We start from the raw sequence: 24,350 nt of genomic DNA, 5'->3' as shown, positions 1-24,350 counted from the left end.
GAAACAGAGTCTCCGGACCCTCGTCATCTCATTTTTGAAGGCTTACTACTTCCCAGCCATCCATCCACCTGGAAACATATGTTGCCAATTAACTGCTCAAAGTTCCTGCCTCATACCAAAAAGTTTTTAATTGGAGGAAAGCCAATTAACTTTTACATCTGGTCTATCCTTTTCCACTACTGTTTTATGATCTTTGGCCCTAAACTGCTCCCCCATTGACACCTCACTCACCCACCCTACCTTATTTCCCAAGAGTAGGTCAAGTTTTCTCCCTCTCTAGAAATCAGAAAATTTTCTTACACACAAATTCCTCTCTATCCAAGCCCTTAACACTATGGCAGCCCCACTCTGTTTGCAAAGTTATGCAGGAGGTCCGAGAAAACATATGGTAGGTAAATCTCTGGGGCCTAAGAGAATGTATTCCAGCACGCTGTGGGGAAGTTAGGGAGAAAGTTGAGAGACGTCTTGCCTAAGCATTTGTATGATCTGTAACTACAGGTCAGGTGTTGGATAACTGGAAAGTGGCTGATGTTGTGCCTTTGTTTAAGGGGGGATCTATGGAGAAGCCCAGCAACTGTAGATCTGTAAATCTGACTTCAGTGGTACATACATTGTTGGAAGTGATTCTAAAGATAGGATTTATACGCAGCGTGGCAAAGAATGATTAGGGATAGGAAGAATGGTTTTGTGCATGGGAAATCATGTCTCACAAACCAGATTTGAGTTTTTTGAGGAAACTGAGAAGACTGATGAGAGAAACATTGTTTACTTGGACTTCAGTAAAGCCTTTGACAAGTTTCCACATGTTAGTCTAATCAGTAAACTAGAAATTCAGGGTGAGCTTGTCAATTAGATACAAAATTGGCTTAATGGCAGGAGACACTGATGAAATGCTGGTTTTTCCAGACAGGGGCACCTGTGACTAGCAATGTTCCACAGGAATTGGTGCTGGATTCACTTTTATTTGTCATTTACGTAAATGATTTAGATGAGAATTTAGCAAGAATAGTTAGCAAGTTTAGAGGACACCAAAATTGGTGGTTTAGTGGACAGTGGAGAAAGTTATCCAAGAATACAAAGATCTTGATCATCAGGTCAAGTGGCAGATGGAGTTTACTTTGGACAAATCAGAGGTATTGCATTTTGGTAAACAAAGACAGGGCCTACACAATTAAAAGTAGGGCATTGAGTGTGTTGTAGAACAGAGAGACCTAGAAGTTCAGGAATACAAATCTTTGAAGTTTGCATCACATATTGATAGGGTAGTTACGACAGCATTTCACACACTTGCCTTTATTGCTCAGACGCTGGAGCATAGGAGTTGGGATGTTATGTTGAGGTTGTACAAGATGCTGGTGAGGCCTCTTCTGGAGTACTGTGTCCAGTTCTGGTCGTCCTGTTATAGGAAGGGATATTGTTAAGCCGGAGAGGGTTCAGAAGAGATTTACCAGGATGTTGCCAGGAATGGAAGGTTTGAGTTTATAATAAGAGGCTAGATAGACAGGGACATTTTTCTATCAAGCACAGGGGTGACCTTCTAGAGCTTTATAAGGTTATGCAGGGTATAGATAAAGGTGAATAGGTGTCTTTTACTTAGGATGGGGAATTTCAAGACTCAGGGGCATATTTTTAAGGTGAGATGGGAAAGATTTTTTAAAAGGCATGACAGGCATTTTTCTTAAAAAATCCGAGTGGTTCACAAGTAGAATGAAGCTCTAGAGGAAGTGGCAGATGTGGATACAGTTACAATCTTTAAGTCTTTTGGTAAATGAGTAAGAAGCATTTGGACGAATATGGGCCAACTGCAGACTTGGGATAATTTGGGGTCATGGTTGGCATGGACTGGTTAGACTGAAGGGTCTGTTTCCGTACTATATAATTCTCAGGTGACCTTCAGGTTAGACTCATCACCAGTTGTCTTTCTCACTGTCTCTCTAAGAACAGCCTCTGTGACAACAACCACTTTATTCTTAAAGCTACAAAGTCTGACTGCTGTGAAATCAATAAACTGGGGACGAGTTACAGGTTCACTGCTATCATGGAGGAAGGTTTACAGATCCACTCTTGTCAATATATATAAAGAATATGTGGTGCCAAGAGGTACAAAATGTATTTTGGACAGCACTAGTTCTTAGTGCTGCTAATTATCCAGTACAGATTTGCCATTTTGTGGTTTTTTCTTCGCCAGTTTCCGACAATGTTCTTTTTGATTTATTTAAATTTCATATTGATTAAAGGAAATTGGACTGGAATTAGCTGAGTAACTCTTTCAAACAGTTCATAGGCTGTGGGCCAAAATGAACCTTACAGCGTAGGAGGTCATGAAAGATCACTGAAGCGAGGACACAGCAAATCAGAAGTCACAAACATGCCTTAATAAGTACCCAGTGAATGAACATATGCTACTACACTGGGTGTTCAAGATGAAATCTGATGATCTCAGCACGAACTTGAATGCATGGAGCCTTCTAATACAAAAGAAAATCTTGAAATGGTACATTTGAAAAATGAGCAGAACAGGTGGTGGTTAAAACAGAGGTACATCATATTTGGAAAACTGTTTGCTGTGTTACATCTGCAGGTACACATCTCATGCTGAAGCAGTCAACATAGCACTTCTGTGATAGTAGAGAGGTAAGCAAAGACAGTTTCTAAAAGCACCAATCTTTGCTTCACCTCAGTAATTTCTTGCATTGCCACTGACAAGTAAATGCTCCTTTGTCACAAAAGTATGCATCATTGCCTTACAAAATCTACACTTGAGTAATCTTCAGCTAAAAAGTACAGTACCATACAGTTGAACAATGATCAGACAACAGGAATCACTGGTTCAAAGGAACAAAAGAATTGTAGTATGCCATTCACCCAGTGAAGCCTGCTATGCAACTCAAAAAGATCACAGCTGATCATTCACCTTCCGTGTTCTCATACGATCCCTGGGCCCAATGATCTCTGGCCATTGATTAGAGCACGAGAGAGAGTAAAAAGGTGCCCATCCAAATTCACCAGGGTAAAAATGCTTGGTATTTGATTGAGGATTACAGGCATCATGGAAATCCAATTAATTTCTTCATAAACTGTTTATTACGAATTGTTAAATCAATTTCAGGACTCTGTCCAGCTCCAGATGGTCTCCTAGAAACTGCTTTGAAAGTCAACTAATTGATCATATTTGTGAAGCCCTGTCTATATCCATCCTTTCACAACTGCAGCATTCCAATTTGCTGGGAGCTACTGGCCAGATTCACAAGCCAGCTTCTCACCTATCTGGTGCAAGACCCATGAGTGAGATTTTTTAAATTTTGTCTGAAAATACTTCTATTTTGTAGGCCAGCATTTATTGTTCATCCCTAACTGCCCAGAGGAAATTTGAATGTCAACCACTGCTGTGGGTCTGGAGTCACACGTGGGCCAGATAAGGAGAACAGATTTCCGTCCCTAAAGGACAATGGTTTCATGGTCGTCATTAGACCCTTAATTCTATATTGTTTACTGAATCCAAATTCCACCACCTGCCATGGCTGGAATTGAACCTGGGTCCCCTGGAATATTAGTGGAGTTTCTGGGTTACTAATCTAGTTATTACACCACTCAGTCATTGCTTCCTCCTGTCATGTCAGACTGTTACGCGGATGATATCAGCCAATCGAAGAGACTGAGTACTCAACAACAGGGGAAATGCTCCAGAAACAAAAAAATTTAACAGCACACTTATGACAGCCAATGGGGTGGACCAGACAGATAACATGCCTATGACATTCTTGCTCTGTAACTCAAAAAAGGTGCTAGGTGGGTCTGGGAACAGACACCCATTCAAAGGTTGGCAAGCAACTTGTAATTACTAAGTGACGCATCTACAAACTGATACATTTGCACATTAAAGATAGAAAATGCTGGACAAACACAACAGCACCTGTGGAGAGAGAACCAGAGTTAATGTTTTGAGTCCAGCACAACTCTTCTTTGGAACTGAAAGGAGCAGAATAAAGGTGACTTTTATGCTGTTAACAGAGGGCGTGGAGGAGGAACACGTGGAACAGATCGTGAGGGCATTAAAAGCGAAAGAAAAAAGGCAGTAATAACAATAGTACATGAGAGATAAGAATGGAAACAATAGTCTTCGAAGTTGTAAAGTGCTAAAGCAAAAAATGAAGGGCTGTACCTGGAGCTTCTAAGCATCAGGGGAACATAGTAATAGGCCATGGATCAAATTGTTAGGATGGGAACGAAGTGATTGATTGAAACAGCAAGTAACTGGAAGGTCATGGTCAATCCTATGAACAAAATGGAGGGGTTCTAAAAAGTAGACAACCAAGTCTACATTGATGAGACCAAACACAATGGAGATTGCATTGTGACGAGATTGAAAGAAATAAAAATGCTGTTGTTTCACCTGGTGGGTCTGTTTAGGATCTTGGATATTGAGGAGGGAGGTAGTGAATGGGCAAATGTTAGCTGACCTATGGTTACACGGTGGTGGGGGTGGTGTTGTTGAGGACGTATTGGGTGATGAAGAGTCTACTTGGGTAGAACTGTGGGAAAGGCCCCTGTGAAATGCTGACAGTGAAAGACAAAAGGACCAGGTGTTTGGTGATGTTATCATGTTAGAGGTGGTGAAAGATGATCCTTTGAACACAGAAACTGACCAGGTGGAAAGTCAGGACAAAGGTGAACCTGATCACTGTCTGGGAGGGATGGGATGGGGTCACAGCAGAAGTACAAGAGATGTATCAGACACAGTTCAAGGCCCTTTCAATTATGATGTGAATCTACAGCAGAGGATAAGCAAGGACATGTCAGAGTCACTCCAATGGATAGTTGCATCTCATCTGATGAGATGCGACAGAGCAACTGGGAAAATGGAATGGATTCCTTTAACGAAATAGGGAATGGTGGGGCAAGTCTCTACAGCATTTGGTTTTTGGTTTCAGGTTTCCAACTTCTGTTGTATTTCAGTTTTATATGTCCATTAAGATACACTACGTTGCATTGTCAGAAGAATCTGAAGGAAATTGGAATGGAATTAGAAGCATGCAAAAGGGAATAATCAAAGGGAAATGATCATTTGTAGGCATCTGTCAGGCCCAAAATCCTTTTTTCTGACAAGCAAACATGATATAACAAGTAATGCAGTTATTATTGTGTTAACACAAGGCAACGTCCATTAACAACAGTGACTCCCATGTCTGGGAGTTAAATTGGGGGGCGGGGTACGACACGACTTTCAGATCAGTTCTCCTATTCAGTTCTTTTCTTCCTAAAACTCTGGATAATGTCATACCTAAATGTTCTATTTAAGATTTATCCAATGGTGACAACGCCACCAATGCTTTACAAATTTCTACTTCAACAAAATATAAAACTGTCAAACAGCAAAAATGGACAACATTTTCCATTCTCATCAAGCAAGACTAGGAAACTAGTTGCTAGAACTTAAGGATTATAGCTAGCTGATACAGGGTAGTTTTTGATAAACTTAAAACAAAGCAAGAGTCTCTAAGCTAAAAACAATCAGATCCTTCAATATTTTTGTGCTTCAGCTCAGAAATACCAAGCGTCAAGATAAGAAAGTGCATTTTAATTTTCTAAAAGAACAATGCAACATCTGCAAAGCACCAATACGCCTATTTTCATTTGTTCTTAGATCTCCTGCAGAATTATTCACTAGAAGGGAGGACACGCTCTTTTTGAAACAGAATATATGCCATGTAATGTGACGTGAGAATCATTGCTTTTATGACTGAATAAATTTCAGTCAAAAGATTTCCTTGAAATTTCACAACTGAAGTCTGCAATCATGTGTACATGTGCAAGGCTTAGTACACATTCTTCTCTAAATTTACATTAATACAGTGGAAACAAAACATTAAAAAATCAACTTACACATTTTAAAAAAGTATTTGGGGCATCTATCTATATCCCACCTAGATGAAGAAAGAAACTGGACACCAGTGCTTTTCCTAATAATATATTTATTTACAGAATGCAACATTGCCAACATACTCTTAAACCTGAAACGTCAGCTTTTGTGCTCCTAAGATACTGCTTGGCCTGCTGTGTTCGTCCAGCCACACACTTTGTTATCTAGTCTTCAGTCAACCTGTTTCAAGATTTTATTATACTCCTCTGGAGCAGGTGGGACTTGAACCAAGGTCAAAGCCTCGAGGCTCAGGTGGTGGGGATACTACTAACATGCAACACAAATAGAGACTGATGAGGGACTTATGGCTGTTCTTGGTTCTTAATTAAAAATGCTCCTCACGTGCGGATCTTTAAAAATAATTAATACATTATTAGCCAATTCCTTCTCTCTTCAGACACAAACTCGGAGGCACACAAAAATCTGCAAACAAATCGGAGGAAACAACTCTTTCCATTTTTCATGACTCTTCTAGGATCTCCAACAACTAAGCAAACAGGTAATTGGTAACATGCTTTGACTTATTTTATTTTACTTGCAGATTTCTCTTCTTTCTAATATTTCCTCCTTTCAGTTACTCACTGTTAAATGTACATGATCCATTAGGACACAGTTACCTACAAAGTAGGCAATGGATAATCTCTTCTTGGAAAACATCTACGTAGGTTTTCCCTCAAACTGTATGAGGTCTAACAGGAGTTAGAGTTTTCACAGGATAAATGGACAACATTTTCCATTTTTAACAAGCAAGAATGGTATCAACTAACATGTCGAAACAGAAAACTGTAAGTGTAATATGGCACTATTATTAAATAAGCATAATTTCATGTCCATTAGATCATTCAAGAGTGGAACTTCATGGATACATTTAAAGTATGCACATTAATTGGATTTTTCCAGTATGTGGGATGAAGGTTAATAACATATTGCTCTTGGGAACTTAAGTTCTAAAGTACAGGAAAACATGATTTTCGTTTTCAGTTCTAGATCCCAAGTGAACCGAAGCAAACTTAATAAAAAAGGTAATCCAAATTCCAGTGAGACATGACATGATTAAGTAAATCCAAATCCAGTGCAGTCATTGTCATTCTAAAAATTTTGCAGCTAGCACAATTCTCACAGACTGAAAATCATTACCCTCAGTTTCTGAATTTCCGATATGATGCATTACTTCAAAATTATCCAAAGTGGAACAACTGGATTTATCATACAATGGTTTTCAGCGTTCTCGTGGAACACAAGGTCATATTGTTCCACCTCTAAACCAGGAGGTCGAGGTTCAATTCCCACCTGTTCCAGATCCTTGCAGTAACAACATCTCTGAATAGGTTGAATAGAAAAAAAAATCTACATTTGGATAATGAGTCACATCTGAAATGTGTTAACAGCCTCTTGAGTTTCATCTGGCTTGTATTACAACTCCAACTCTGTCTTCTTTCAGATTTGAAAAAACGCCTTCAGCCTTATTTGTCCGAAATTCTCCATTCCAACAACTTAGATAACAAAGGTGCTGAGCTGGCTGAACACAGCAGGCCAAACAGTATTACAGGAGCAGGAAAGCTTGATGTTTTGGGCCCAAATCTGAAACGTCAAGCTTTCCTGCTCCTGTAATGCTGCTTGGCCGGCTGTGTTCATCCAGCTCTACACCTTGTTATCTCAGATTCTCCAGCATTGGCAGTTCCTATTGTCTCTGACTCCAACGACTTAATGTTTTTCAGATTCACAAATACTATACTACATACAGGGTACATGCTCGTTTCTTTACAGGTACAAGTCTAATCACTTCAGCTAAACAGTAGGTCCATGCATAGGCCGGAGACACTGTTGAATAAGCACCAGGTCACATTGTACAGATATGCACTGAGAAACTAATTTCTGGATCTAGCACAAATGTCAAAGTCATTCCTCAGCAATGCTGACAAATTGGCAAATCCAACAGATGGATGCCTCTGAGTCAAAATTTTGAACAAGTTCTCTAACTCCAGATTAGCCACATTTGTGTACAGCTACCTGACACGCTGACCAGAGCAGAGAAAGACCACACAAAATCTTGAAGCCCTTGGCTAGCCTTCATTTACTATCAAAATCATCCTGTGAAAGTTTGGTTAAAGCTGGGAAAAGATTCCAAAGTGATGCCAGTTGGAATGAAGACAAAGTTGACACAGCAAGTGAAAAGCTGACGTTGAAGCAATTGGAAATTACACTATCAAGCTTGCCAGCTGTTTAGAAATGTGAGGTGATCTTCTCTGAATAGTTCAATGAACAGACATTCTCTCCTGCAAGGCAGAGGATGAGAGAAAGAGTGTCTACACAAACATTCAAAAACTCTACTAGCATGGTTCAACATAGCCCTTGCAGGGAACATTCCCATCTCTGATCATATCTTGAACTTAAAAAGGGAGGTATGCATGCAAAGGAAGTTTGGCCAAAGCGTTCACCCACAGCTACAGAATTAAAACCAATTCAAGACAGGACACACTGTCTGCCACATAGTAATTAGGAAGGTGCAGTGGCTGCAGTCGCCATGGCACATTATGGATCTCACCCAAATCCTGAGGAAATATTCACAAAAGACATTTTTAACATGCAAAAAAAAATGCAATCACAGAATCTTTACAGTGTGGAAACAGGCCCTTTGGCCCAACAAGTCCACTCCAACCTTGGAGCATTGCACCAAGACCAATCCCCTTATAACCCACCTAAGCTACACATCCAAGCACTACAAGCAATTTAACATGGCCAATCTGCCTAACCAGCATATCTTTGGACTGGGGGAGGAAACCAGAGTACCCGGAGGAAACCCACACAGACATGGGGAAGGTGGTGCAAACTCCATACAGTCGCCCAAGGATGGAATCACACCTGGATCCCTGATACTGTGCGGCAGCAGTGCCGGTGGCTGAGTGGTTAGCAAAGCTACCCACTGTACTGTCTTTTGCTAGACCCCACTGATGTTAAAAAGGTACAACCTGAAGGGTGGAAGGCAAAAGAAAGGAAGACATCACTGCTCTACATAAACACGTCACCAAAAATTATGCCTTTTGTTACAAGAGTTTCTAAGCTACTCGATTTTGTCAATGTCAATATATTACACCCTGATATTACAACATTAACACAACCAGCATTTGAAGTACAAATGTATCAATGAAAGATCAATACAGGTAAATAGTTATATATTTGACATTGCAAGCTGTTGTCTTGATTCCCACTACTACAGGCAATGAATCAGGTAGTGATTAGGAACCTCAAAATTCAATGAGCTACAGCTGATCTTGCAGATTATTAAAGCCATACGATGTGCAACGTGACTGATTTAAAGGTCAAGTTCATGGCGAAGCAGCCATGGAAAATGGTGACGAAAGCCACCATTGCCAAATACTTCCAACCAAGTTCAAATAGCCATGACTTGCGCATGAGGCAGAGAGGAAGCAGGTTTGGTCAGTTAACCAGATTACGAAGCTTTTTTTGTTCTGTGGGAGGCCAGCATGTAAAATCCAGCGCACAGAACTATGGAACAACACTGCTACGTAACTAGCCTCACAGTTGAGGCAGCTGAAGATACAGAAACTTATTCAGCAAAGGAACCCCGATACCCTGAGAAACCAGATGAATGCCTGCCACTTGATTGCTGTTTCCCAAGCTAAAAGGCATAAATATGATTCAGATGCACCAGGATTTCACACCAGAGTATGAAAATATGTTTCACTGCAATGACAACATAGTGTATCTTAACACATGCATCCAAAAACAGCATCATTTGAAAAATAAAACAAGTGAGTTTTTGGTTTTTATTCCATTTGCTTACAAAGACTTTTATTTTTAAACATATTTATTGTTTTATTTCAGGCTGCACACCCATGGCCATTTATCAATTGACAGCCTTTTTTAAACGAAACTCTCATGTTTCAGAAGCAGTCCATTAAACCCTTCCCAATATCTGTATGCAGAGCCCACATAACATTCCCAGCCTACTTTCTCCCACCACTACCACACAAAACACAATCTCTCCGATCTCTCCAAAAGCTCAGGACGTTTTCTCACGAGACATTGCTACTAAGTTTCAGTACCTGTTTCTCAGTGATCTGAAACAATAGCCAGTCTTCTCTATACCCTCAACTGACAACACTCTTGGTTCTTCCAAACCCTAGCCCTTACTTCCAATATCACGATACTCCATGCCCATTTGTGATCACCAGCTTCTCAATTCAGATGGCCACCAACTCCACACAGCCAAAGATGTGCAGCTTTGGTGGAACGGCCATTTCCCACAGTGGACAGGGACGCGAGAGTCAGGTGATATAGCCATGGGGAATGGAGGGGTACAGGGATAGAGTAGGGGGTGATCCAGATGGGAAGCTCTTTGGAGCTGATTGGCCTGCTTCCACACTACAGGCATTTTATGATTTTATGCATTAAACAACCAACAATGTAGCCTCAAGCATCCACTCCACAGTACCTGACCATACCAAGATTTCTTCTCTAGAGCATTAGGCGATCAGGTGTTAAGGTGTTAACCTTAAAGAAATTCACAAAATCATGAGGAGTACAGATAGGGTTAATGGAAGATGTCTTTTTTCTAAGACAGGGGAGTTCAAGACGAGGGGGCACTTAAGGTTAAAAAGGGTTTCAATAAAGACGGGATGGGCAAGTTTTTTTTCAACACATATGGTGGTTCTTGTGTGGAATAAACTTCCAAAGGAAGAGCGCACAATCACGACATTTAAAAGACACTTAAATAAGGAAATGAATAGGCAAGGTCTGGAGGGATATTGAGTAGGAACAGGCAGGTGGGAGTATTTAGTTTGGGATTACGTTCAGTAGGGACTGGTTGGACTGAAGGGTCTGTTTCCGTGCTGACTCCATGTTAAAAATCAACATTAGTTCAGTTTTAACTAGAATGCAGAATTTTGCATGGCATAAATTACAAAATTCGAATCACTATCACAATTACAGTTCATCACAAAATTATCCCCGAGACAACTTATGCCACTAAGGATTTTAATAGCAATCGACTTTACAGAATTTTTTAAAAAAGATGGCTAGAGTGATTTACCCAGATTATGTTGTTAGTTGTCAAGGTATGACCATTTGGTATACCATACCTAGTGTTAAACATATGTCAGTGCCTGTTTCACAATACTCTCTTTGTGAAACACTAGATGTTGGATAACTTAAGAAAACATATTTTATGAAGTTTTTTTAAACTCATACAAAGCCAACTGCAGTTAAAAACTTAGGGATTCCGTTTTACTGTTCAAAATTACAACCCTACTAAGCTTAGTGACGGATCTTAAACATAATGCAGGTCATGGTTAATTTGATAGCAAAAAGAATGGTAATGACAATCACTGATATTCAGTGCTGTTTTCACAATAAGTGAATTTACTAAACTGGATGAAGACAATTTTTGCACCCCAGAATTCACTTGAAAGCATTGCTGAAGGTTGCAACTTGCATAAAACTGTCTTGTACAGGACAAATGTGAACCCAAGGGAAACTAAATAACACGAAAATTCAAATGAACAGAATGCAGCCAGAATTGCCAACTTGTAGCAACAGTGTGAAGAGGTAGGAAATAAGTATGTGCTATTACTTTTTTTTTTGGCGGGGGGGGGAAAAACACCCACAAAAACTTGTGAAATCAAATCAGTGCTTAACCATAATGGCATCCTTATGAGAAATAGGTTTGCTTTACAAACAATTTACTTTGATATGGGGAGACACACTGGCAACAATGATTTATTTGAAGCTCTAATAATTCTCACTACAAAGTAGTGTTTTGACAAGATCATGTTTAAGACAGGCACACAATTAAACATTTATATCCAGAAGAGGCAGGCAGCACAATAAAATTGTCCCTTCCATATGCTGACTATCTTTGGAAGCAAAATTCTTTAACTTAAAAAGTTCACCCATGGCATCTACTAGAAAGGGAAGAATCTGTTTCCCATTCCTAAGTGTCCTTGAGTACCGGTGGCAGACAATCATCCTTAACCAAGGTCACCTGTGTGTAGGGACACCAACGGTGGGTGCTGTTATAGGATGTCAATCAAGCCATCTTTGTCCTGCAAAGTGATGATGGGTACATGCGAGTTTTTTGGTGGGTTGGTTTTAACCAAGTCAGACCTCACCTTGAGCCCTGTAGACCACGGATGCCTTGTCAAGAGTCAGAAACAAGTTATCCACAGCAGAATGTACAGCCTTTGATCTGCACTTGTAGATATTATGTTTACATGTTTGATCTATTGTTTCATCTCACTCCAACCCTGACACCCCCACAACCATTGTTACTTGCACCTATTCAGCAATACAATTATAATAAGAAACAAAAAAGATGTGCAAAAACGCCAAGAACATTCAGAGGTGAGCCTAGTTTATTTATCCAAATTGCATATTTATTTGCTTTCTTGATCTCCAGGCAAATGAGATTGATTTCTACCCACCACCCCCATCCCTGCACTGTTCAGTACACATGCTGTCTACTTTGACATTGTTCCTCAGTATTAATGCTAGCAGTGGAAGAGAAAAGTTAGTGATGGCTGCAGTCGGTTTACAAAATAGGAGAGTAAAAGTTCCATTTTCACATTCATCCGAAGTAACTACCGCTAAGAAAAATAGCCACTGATGTATGTAGGCTGCAAAAGCACAGAGAATGTTTCATTTTAATTTTGTTCAAAGAATCACAATAGTTGGATAGTGTAGAAGTATGACAAAAGCCCAAAGACTACTTTGATTTTAACATATAAAAACAGAATTAAAATCTAAAACTTATCTAAAAGAACCTTGTGCAGGAATTATTCATTATGAGGCATAAGGCAGACTTACCCTTGATGATTCATACGATGGACTTGCTTGATCAGCTGATCCCCAAGTTGTACCTGCCCGTTCTTCCATAACTATTAAAAGAAAATGCCTCATTACCGAAGTGAAGACAAGTCTCAATGCTTTTATTACTTCAGTGTTTCATTATTACATTATCCACACCCAAAAGAATTTCCTTCTTGAAAGCTCTGAATTAGGCAAGATTTCACTATCAAATAGCTGAAAATATTTTATGTACACAAGCTAGAAAAATGATAGCACTAACCACTGGACAGCTTTTTTCAAAATTTATAGAATGATACTAATTAGTGGTACATAACAATGTTTCAAGTTATTTTCCATTTTTCCCAAAACATTTGTGCTTCAATTCACCAGACGCAGATTTTAAATTCTACTGTCTGAGATGACTGTCAGAAGTAAACAGATTACTGCCTTAAAATGACCACAATAATCAGCTGACCCATATAGTTTAGCCAACTTTCATTAAATCAACGTGGAAGAAAGAAAAATCATCTGCATGAAAATTAACAGTTTTGTCCCAAGACATTTAACTAGTTGGGCATGAAGAGAACGTTCATTTCCCATTTTCATTTACATCTGTTTGATGTCATTCATCTCTGAAGTGAAAGTTCTCACGTACAATTACTCAAACTGAGAAACAAGGAACAGATATTAGACTACACGAACAAGGTATATTTCAGGGAGCTACTTTTGTCAAAGCAGGCAAGATGGACGTGTGACTAGAACTAACTGAAGAAGCTCTCTCAGCAACAGAACTGATCACAATTTAATATCAGCACACCAAAACAACACAAATATTTGCTACTGCCTAAGTACCCAAGCCATCGATTAAACCAAAATGATCACAGGTTAAAACCTTTATGCCTCAAGGACACTTAAGACTCAAAACTGTATTTTGTTTACATCTTCTTTTGGAGTTAGACACTATCCTTGAAATATATACCTGCATATCAGCATACATGCATGCAAAAACTTCCTTATCAAGTTAGCAGTTAGTAAAATTATTCTTTCAAAGAAACCTTATCATTGACTCCTAATTGTTTCTGGATAACTGGTTATACTTCAATTGGAGAGAGGTGTAGCATTGTGCTAAAAAGAGCATAAATCTATGTCATAAGCAACCAACTCATCCCTCTTCACCCATTCACTTGCCAAGAGGGTGAAAGCACCAGGAAATTAGCTATTTTTCTATTTTGACAAAATACCAAAACCAAGTATTTCTATGGTTCCTCCTTCCTTCAAGTCCCAAATAAAAGCACACATTAGTAAATACCAAAATTAGACACAACTGCATTTGCCCCAAGGAATAATTCTGATGCTTTCCAACTCATCTCGGAAGGGATACCAGTGAGAAGAGAGATCCTGTTGACGAAGATGTAAATCCAATTCTCAGAATGCAAACACAGTTCTCACCTATCACGCCACTCAGTGCGCTGACAAAAGCACTGCATGTCTTGTATGACCACTTCCACTTAAAGCTCTGCACTATTTGACTTGAGCACAAGCTTACATTGAACTGGCAACTACAACCTCTGATGAAGTGAAACACTTGGATAATAGTAGAAAAACATAAGACAAATTGTAAATAAATGGTGCCCTCTATTTTACAGATTTTTTTCATCTTGTTCTCATGTAGTCTTTTCCTAAAGATTGCAATAATTACTGCTTTATGGATCCACAGACTATTCCTCATTTCTTCATCCAGTCCAGCTTTGTGAGCACCAAAGTACCTCAATCACAAGCATTTACGAAGGCTAATCCAAAATTTCTTCTCATCAACATTTCCAGTGCTTGTTAGATCAAAAAAAACTTGCACTTTCTAGTGACACCATGACTATATATTTAGATCCTAAAAAACAAAGGTCATACGCCACAGGATTCTGCCCCAAAAGCAATGTATTTGCAAATGAATTTTGTTCAATGAGCAGGCAAAACATCATACATCTACACAAGATTGTCCACTCAAGTAGAGGTCATTTCATTCCGAACAGAAGCACCCTAGACATAACTACCAGCACAATGGACAGCATACAATGAAAAAAATCAAATCTAAGTATAGAGAAAGAATATAATCAAATATTTGAGGGACAAAAAGAGTGGTACATACACCAATCGCTTGAAGAAAATATTATGGTAAAAGCAAAGCCACAGACAGGCCCATGGGATATTCAAACGGTACTGTGGTATGTTACTCACTTTAGATAAAGTATAGAAGATGGACATACTCCTTAGGATCAATTGAAGGAGAACTTGCAGTTTCTTCACAACTGCTGGCTGACCTCGGCTCAAGTTTAGATATTTGCAATAAAGATTGTGTATCGGTACTTTAAAAATTATCTAAACTGGGAACATGTGGCTCATAACAAATCATACCGGGGGTTGCACTGGGAAGTTAAAAGCTGAACAGGTGGTGATTGAGGTAAACAAATTAGAAAACAAAATGGAAGATCTACGAAACTTCATGAGCTAATACTGCATGGCTTCATCATCTAGTCCTATGGTTGCACCGGAACTATCCGATGCCACATGTTTAATTCAAGGATCAGATTCTTGCGTCTAAGAATCCTCGCACAAAGGCTAAGTAATTGAGCTTCTTTGGCACTTTTACTGTCATTTCTCACAAAAGAATTAGTTGGAGGGCAACATGAATGTGTTTAAAACCCAAGATATTAATACTTCACAAAAAAAAGTATTAGCAATGGATAACCATGTTTAAAATTTTTATACAATTCTATATCAAGCAACAGCCAATTTGCCAGCAGGGAAATCTGTAAATACTATTAGCTCCAATTACTTTTGTAAAAGGTCTTGACTTCACTTACAAAAAAAAATTGAGTCTAGGAATACGCTAAGTAAACGCTTTTCTATTCAGCTTAGACAATAAAAGGATTGGATTTTGCACTGAGTGTGTGGTTATCCCCTACCTTATTCCCATTCAGTTTCTCAATTAAAAAGGATAGATTCCAATACTTGACAGGCAAATCTTTAATAATTGCCTCAAGCACACAATAAGCAATGCTGGCCCCACAAGTGTGGAATATTTTTCAAATGCAGTTGATTACTCATGTGTTTCACACACTGTGCAATATGTGGGGTTTTGCAAACACGGAGAACACCTTTAAAATTTTCCTTCACAGAAAGTCAGGTCATTTAACCTAGAGGATGTTGCCACAATATGGAAAGATACATATTGGACCTTCTGAAATTTGAGAGCCCACTTCAGTTTATGCCTCCACCTGAAATTGGATATCTCAATTTAAGTATTAGTGACAGCAAGCCACATTATTATCAGTGATCAACAACAGATATTTTTGACTACAACTCATTCTCAAATTGATAATGTTATAACTTTTTAAATTACTCTGTCAACGACTGAGTAAACCTCGATAAGAACTGTGTCAAACTGTTAAAATGCATGGTTGAACACTAAAAATGTATCACATCCCAAACTTGACTTGGCTAACATGCGGTACACAAATGTTCAGTACTCCTCCGGGTTACACACAGTGGGAGACCATGTATGTTAAAAACCCATTACTACAGTCAGGGTTAGACCTTAGGCAGCTGCAAGCACAGCTGTAGTTCAATGAACTACACTGCAGAAGCAAATGTACAATCCTAGTTAAGGTTTGTGCAAGTGTGATGCAACAAAATGATTTAGATTCAAATGTCTGTATTTTGCTGCATTAACAAGTGATGCAATAGCACAGCTAACCCACAGTGCAGGTCACATTTCTTTCCAATTAAGATACTAAAGTCTGAAAAAAGTTGCAGGTACAATTCATTTGGAATTCCACTATGCAGGGTTCCCAGTTCAACAGAATAGAAAGCAAAAAATTCCAAATTAAATAACAATTCCCTTGCTGAGAATAGTCTATGTTTATTCATTGTAGATATGCTACATAAATAATATTTGGATCCTTGAAAGTTATTTTTGGTCACCCATGAACTGCAGCTACTCAACAATCAACTTCACTATTTGAAAATTATTTCAGGATGGCTTTCATCACATATGAAACATCACATTAGGCTAAAATTGTCTGTATGCGCAAGCAGAACATCAACACAAACAAAATTCTGCGACAAAGCTTTTCTTAAAATGGGTAACTGCTAGAGTTTCTAATTGACAGGATAAAACGCAAGTTGTTTTTTTTAAAATCACCACTGCTCCTTGCTTCTGTAATAAATTCAGCGAAGGAGGATAGGCTCGAGAATTATGCTGCATAGGTTTTTCATTTAGAAACCCTGAAATGTAGAAACAATTCCAATTTATAAAAACTTGGAATTAAAATCAAAAGTCATAAGTATAAATGACAAATTCACACAACCAAAAATCAAAGCATGTTTGTCAAGATTTCTACAAGTAATTTCCTTATTAATTCACAAACGAAACCAACAGCACATTTCTTTTCGAAAGCAATGCTGACCATCTATCTTAGAGGATTCATAGATTTCATTAGTACTATTAGATTTCTGATGATTATGCTTGCCACAGCTGTATGCTTTTCCAAGTGCTGCAATTGTCTAACTAGAATGACTCTTGATTTATTAACAATTTTTCTCAGTAGATTTTCCACGAAGATTCTTCACTGAGATGGTCCTGTAGTTTCAGTAACCTATACAATTCCAATCAAAACATTGCTGGGCTCCAAGGTCCTGTTCAATTATTACAGCACTCAAAGTAATCTGTTCATGATATTAATATTTCAAAACAGAATTTGAACCACACAAAATTACATAATAATAATCCAACAATCTGGCTCTACATTAAACCATTTGCAGAGCTGAGATTTGAGGATTCTATTTAAAAGCTTTTCATGCTTGGAAAACTCTTTCTTCATTCTCTCCACATGTCCACCCTCTTCTAACCAACCACAACACACATCATTCATCACCACTCTTCCTGTTAACACATCAGCTTGCCGACTAATCCAATCCCAAAACAGGACAATCTCAGCCCAGAGTTTCAGTCTTCCAAATCTAACTCTGGCTGATGTGATGATACATGCCTTTAAAAGGGGGATTTGTTCAGTGCTGATTGCTTTGGAGAGGGATATTCTAAACCTGGCAAAGAGGTATCTGCTCCATGGAAAGCAGAGTAAATAGCTTCAGGTATTTTAAAATTTGACAAAAGAAGCAGAAGTGAATGGAGCCAGTGTCACAGAGACCCAGGGTTTCAGACTTTGCTTTCAGTTATTGAAGTTGGGAGTTTTTGGAGTCAAAGCTGCTCAATACAGCTCTCTTGCTGCCTATGCAAAAAGCTCACGTTCTGTCTGTGCTGCAAGATTCATTGTCAGTGATCCCTCTCCTGGACTGGAGGAGATAGCAAGTGAGGGAAATCTGTTTTGCTGAATTTGCCTTTGTAACTGAACACACGGTTAGCAATGTGCCAGCATCCCATGTTGATGAGTAGCAGTTAAACAATATTTGTTCAGTACTTCGACACAGTTCAAGTTATGTCAATTCTTTTTGTTTGTATTTTAACTGTGATGGTTGAATAACGTGTGTTTGGCTTAAAGCAGAGAAGTCTGACCAATCAAAACACATCCGGTATTCAGTGCCTAACACTTGCCTTTAAATAAGATCAAAGTTCGGGTCTAGGCTCTCTCCTTCCTATCTTTTAAGGGTGTTTAGTCTGGTCCAGAATGCTGGACAACAGCAGCACATCCCCATCATATACTCTGTCAATTTTCCATTGCCAAGCATATTGTTGTGGAAGCAACCAGACCCTTTTAGATAGAAATCTAGTTATCTTCAAAAGGAGAATTTGTATTTAAAGAGCATCTTTAACCTAAAGATATGTCCCACACTGGTTTACAACAGCATTATAAAGATAAAGCATTACAGAGTCAGGTCAAGTCAGTTTAGGTTTCTCAAAGGAGGAAACTAGGTAAAAGCAGAGAAAGGTAGAGGGAGATTAAATCCAGCACTGAAGGCAACATCTAGGTAAATGATGATATGCCTTCCAATAATTAAGCAATTATAATTAGGGAGACCAAAAGGTCAGAATTAGAGAAACACATGCATTTGAGTCTTGCAAGGCTAGACAAGATCCAAGATAGATACTGTCTACAAAATGCACTGCAGAAATTTGCCAAAGATCTTCATACAGCATCTTCCAAATCCATAACCACTTCTATCTAGAAAGGCAAAGGTAGTAGGTACATGGGAACACCACCAGTTGCAAGTTCCCCTCCATGCCACTCACCATCCTAACTTGGAAATCTATTTCTGTTCGTTCACTGTCACGAGTTCAAAAATCTTGGAATTCCCTCCCTAACAGCATCACAGGTCTACCTGCATCCCAGAGACTGCAGTGGTTCAAGGTGACTTACTATCATCTTCTCAAGGACAATTAGAGCTCAGTAGTAAGTGCTGGCTCAGTCAGTGACACCCACAGATACCTACAGCATGACAGCTGCACAGTTCAGGAAGGCAGCTCACCATCTTCTCAAGAGCAACTAGAGATGGACAATAAATACCAGCCAGCAATGCCCACTTCCCATGAATAAAAAAAAGTGCAAGAACAAAGTGGGATTTGAAAACAAGGTTGAGATTTTTACAAATCAAGATGATTCTGAACCAGGAACCAAAGCATGGTAAAAAGGATTTACAGTGACTTAAGGTGTGGGTAGCAGATAAACGGGTGACATCAAGTTTACTTACCGCAGAAAGTAGGAAGGTAGGACTGCATGTAAATAGTCATGGCAAGGGGTAACCAAGAGATGAATGCAGGTTTTCACAATAGCTGAGATAAGTTAGGAAAAAGGTCAATGATACAGAAATTTGTTTCAAAGTTTACAAACTCTGATTTTAGAGATTTATTCTGAGTACTCCTCGCTAAATTGTGTCAATTCATTACTTTCTTTAACCAACACAGTCTGTTTTGGAGACAAGTAGCATTATTTGGGGTAGAGTTCCATTGTGGTTCATAAGCCAGGGTGGTGTATAACTTGGATGGGAACTTGTAGGTGGTGGTTTTGCCTTACATTGGATGCTGTCCTCATTCTAGCCATCAGTTGTTGAGAGTTTGGAAGATGCTGTCGATGATATCTTGGCAAACTGTGCGCCTAATGGAGTTAATCAGGCAGACTGTTGCATCCTACAACGTACTGAAACTGAGTGTTGTTGTAGCTGCACTATTCCAGACAAATGGGGCTTTGACTTCAAAAGGATGTAACTAGGTACATCATGAAGGGTAGTGCATCTTGGAGGGGCATTTGCAGGTATTGGTGTTCCCAGTTGGCAATTTAGTCCAGTAATTTTACTGCTTGAAAGCAAAGTGAATTACTAATAAAGCAGATAAGCATATTTAAAAGATGCTCATCTTTGGATATTCATTCCACAAACAACATAGGTAGGATGAGCGAAGAGGTCCTGCAGCACCAGTTCAGCAAGTTAGGTAGAAAGTTAAACAGCAAGACCTCCAAACTTGTAATCTAGGGATTACTCTTTGTGCCAAGTGCCACTGAGGTTAGAAACAGGAGAACAGTACAGCTCAATGCATGGCTAAACAGATGCCAAAGGAGGGTTTCGGATATCTGGACCATTAGTATCTCTTCTGGGACAGGTGGGACCTGACAAGGAGGACAAGTTGCATCTAAAATGGAGGGGCACAAATATTCTGGCTGGGAAATTTTGCTGGTGTCACTCAAGAGGATTTAAACTAGCTTGGCAGGGGGGTGGGAACCAAAACAAAGGTCAATTGACTGAAAGGAAACTAGAGAATAGGGCCAGTAAAACTCTGAGGAATAGCAGGCAGCATGTGGTTGTGAAACAAAGCTGGTCTGGCGGGCTGAAGTGCATCTGTTTCAATGCAAGAAGTGTAACAGGTAAGGGAGATGAATTTAGTGCTTGGATTAGTACTTGGAACTCTCATGTTGTAGCTATCACAGACACTTGGTTAGGGGAGGGACAGAATTGGCAGTTTAATGTTCCAGGATACAGGAGTTTCAGGCGGGGTCGAGGGGGAGTTGTACTATTTGTTAAGGAGGTTTATCACAATGGCACTGCAGGAGAACACCTCGGATGGCTCATGCAGTGAGGCAATATGGGTAGAGCTCAGGAACGGAAAGGGTGCAATCACAACATTTGGGCTTTACTATAGGCTTCCCAACAGCCAGTGGGAGACAGAAGATAAGATATGAAGACAGATTTTGACAAGATGTAAAATTAAAACAGGGTTGTTGTCGTGGGTGATTCTAGCTTCCCATAGAAGGGCTGGGACTCACTTAGTATTGGGACCCAGATGGGGCAAGTCTCTAAGAAGCATCCAGGAGGGCTTCTTGAAACAGAGTATGGAGCTGGAAGAACACAGCAGGCCAGGAATGGGCTTTCTGAATTAGGGTCCCCACCCTAAATGTCAACTCTCCTGGTCCTCTGATGTTGTCTAGCCTGCTGTTATTCCAGCTCCAAATGGTGTTAGCTAATGTATCTCTCAATAGTCCATTGGGGAAGGTGCTTGAGGATTTTGATCCATCAACACAGAAGGAACAGCAAATCAGAATGGTGAGTGGCCTGAAGGGGGACCTTGCAGGTGGTGTTCCCATGTATATGCTGCCTTTGTCCTTTGAATTTAGAAAGTGCTGTTGGAAATAGCCTTGGTGAATTGCTGCAGTGCACCTCGTATATAATGCTGCTGAACATCAATGGTGAACGAAGAGTGGATGTGGTATCAAGTGCATTGCTTTGTTCTGAATAGGGTCGAGCTTCTTGGGCATTGTTAGAATGGTATTAATCCAGGTAATTTGAGATTATTCAGTCATACTCTAAATTTATGCCTTACATATGGAGGACAAGCTTAGAGGAGGCAGAGTTAACTCAAATCAGTATACCTAGCCTCCGACCTGCTCTTGTAGTTTGTGTAGACAAACATGGAATAAAACTCGAATCAAGAACTTTCAGACTCAGGAGGCAAAATTAGCATGGATTTAAAGTAACAACCTTTACCAAATAACAACAAAAAAACAAATCCACAAAATGAACAATTGATGAATAACTAAAATTGTTCAAATGCATAACAAGCAGATTAATAATGTGGAGTTACCATTTAGCACAGAGATAAATTTCAAGGCAATAAATACTTTAAGCACCGTTTAACCCATTTTAGTAACAACCTTTCCTGTGGTTACTTCTGTTATGACTCAGCTTCTTTATGTAACCAGATAGTAATTCATGAACGCAACTGCCAAAACCCATCAGGCCAAAAGCACAAACCACAGGCTCATGGGCAACATCTATTACAACTACTACCTGGAACTGACCCAAATTAAGTCAGTATGCATGACAAGAGGACTAACTAAATTTTCAGATTAGAAATATATACAGAACACACTGCTTCCAATAAGACTCAGAAGCAATGTAACATTAAAGTGCACCATCACATAAATCAAAGTTCCAAAATAGTGTCTGACAAATCACAGCAGACATGAATTTCCACTTATCGTGGAGAACTAATACCAATGCCATCAGCCAAATGACCACTGGGGTAGTAGCTCAATGCAACCTATATTTGCCACATCTCGGATATGACTTTTGACTATTTGTTTGTCCTCAAATATAAGCATTATAAGCCAGCACCAACTTTAACCACTCATTCTCACCTATGCAACCAGTTCTTCAGAAACAAAATTTACCTTGCACCTAGGGCAATCTCGAGTTCAAGTCCTCGGAAATTCAAGTTTAAGCCTAACAAAAGCAATTTAACTTCTGATCTCCAACAAATCACAGCATTAAGTACTTAGGTTTGTCAAGGCAACGGCAGTAGTATTTATCATATAGTAGAAATTTCAACAGTGTAAGGCATAATTGCTAATGCTGGTAACATCACACAAGAACTACGGAAACGAAACGAACTTTAATTATTCTTACATGTCACGATTTTGCTTCAATACAGCAAGGTACTCGTCGGCAATTTGCCAATACACAAATTGCCAGTGTGCTTACAAGCTTCTACGGTAGCTTAACAACTTGCATTGCTTTTGTCATGAAAATCAAAAATTTCCATAGTACTACTTAAGTGAAACTAAAAAAATACATACCAACCCAGATGACGGATTGCATAAATTGAAAAGATAAATTGTATGAAGACATTATAATCGTGTATAAGAGAAAAACATTACAAAATGTAAAAATGAACAGATCATTCAAATACAGCAAGAAAACAGAAGTTGAAAGTAAAATATTATTGAAGCAATGTAGAGGAAGCTGTGTTTTCTGGCCAAGTGGGTATACCCAACTTGGACAAGATTCTTTTGCATAAGAAAATGGAATATTTCATCGTATAACATCACTGAAAAGTGAATTTTGTCAGTACGAACAAAAATATATGGACAAAACGGAAGCAATCTTTCCCAGACGTGAACACACTGGATATTCAGGCACATCCTATTAGATTAGTAGTGTCCTGCTTCTCACAGGATTGCAAAAGAGCATTGCACATTTTATAGAAATAGAGTCTAAGAAAAAAGTTTGAGCAAGTTACTCTTGACTTCACTTCAGGCCATTTTGAAAGAGTACATTAGGTTGCTTAGTGTAGCGATAGTCATCCAATCAGTACTTAATCAAATCTTACCATGGAAATCATACTGACAAATCAATTAGAATTCTTTGAGGTGGTATCAAGCAGAATAGATATGGGGAACCAGTTGATATATTTAGATTTCCAAAAGGTGTTCTGTTTAGTACCACATAAGGCTACCTAATAAAACAAGAGGCCATGGTGTTGGGGTACTATATTAAGTATAGAGGGGGGACTGGCTTAAAAAAAAAGAGGATAGCAAGTTAGGATAAAGGGGAGGTATTTTCAGGGTGAAAACGACAAAGTGCCAAAGGGGTCAGTGTTGTAGCGACAATTATTAGCTAGATAGACAGACTTTTAATCAGAATGACAATAATAGCAGAGCAGACACAATTGACCAAATAGCTGACTTCTGTTTCGACACAGAATCATTGAAGATAGGAGTGACAGTAAAGCACTGGTTACGTGGTTTTCCTGATGCATTGATGCAAAAGCACACACCAACCCTGAGAAAGGAAAGAACCAGAACAGCAGCTCATGTCGCAAGTGGATCTACCAGTCAATGGACCGGCCCATAATCAAGAACTCAGCAGCTACCTAAATATGCTAAATGCCACGACCGTAAAATCTGCTCCATGATAATCCTCAACACCAGTGCTCCACAAGGTGACGTACTCAGCCACTTACTATACTCTTTGTAGGCTCACGACTGTGTGATCAAATTCTGCTCTAACTCCATTTAAATGTTTGCTGATGACATCATCATAGTGGGTCAGATCTTAATGATGAGACTGATTACAGGAAAAAGACAGCTTAGCTGCAGAGTGTAAAGATGACAATCTCTCCCTCAATGTCAACAAAACAAAGGAGCTGGTCATCAACTTCAGGAAGCAGATTGGAGGATATGCCCCTACCTGTTTCAACTCTGCTGTGGAGGAGATGGTTGAGAGCTTCAAGTTCCCAGGAGTAAATATCTATCCTGGCCTATCCAGGTTGACATAACAGTTAAGAAAAACACAAAACCCCTCTACTTCCTCAGAAGATTAAGGAAATTCAGCATGTCCACCA

At 39.2% G+C, this 24,350-nt stretch overlaps 1 protein-coding gene across 6 annotated transcripts in view; it reads right to left on the bottom strand.

The window, feature by feature from the left end:
* Positions 1 to 24,350, bottom strand: part of tcf12 (transcription factor 12) — a 283,602-nt gene that overhangs the window by 236,149 nt on the left and 23,103 nt on the right. For all 6 annotated transcript variants that reach the window (XM_048562540.2, XM_048562541.2, XM_048562538.2 and 3 more), the window contains one exon: positions 12,746 to 12,816. In XM_048562540.2, the coding sequence (XP_048418497.2) occupies positions 12,746 to 12,816 (71 nt within the window). The remainder of the gene's footprint in view (positions 1 to 12,745; positions 12,817 to 24,350) is intronic.

This window comes from Stegostoma tigrinum, chromosome 33, assembly GCF_030684315.1.
Source record: "Stegostoma tigrinum isolate sSteTig4 chromosome 33, sSteTig4.hap1, whole genome shotgun sequence".
Taxonomy (NCBI): Eukaryota; Metazoa; Chordata; class Chondrichthyes; order Orectolobiformes; family Stegostomatidae; genus Stegostoma; species Stegostoma tigrinum.
This window is presented reverse-complemented; position numbering and strand designations above follow the sequence as displayed.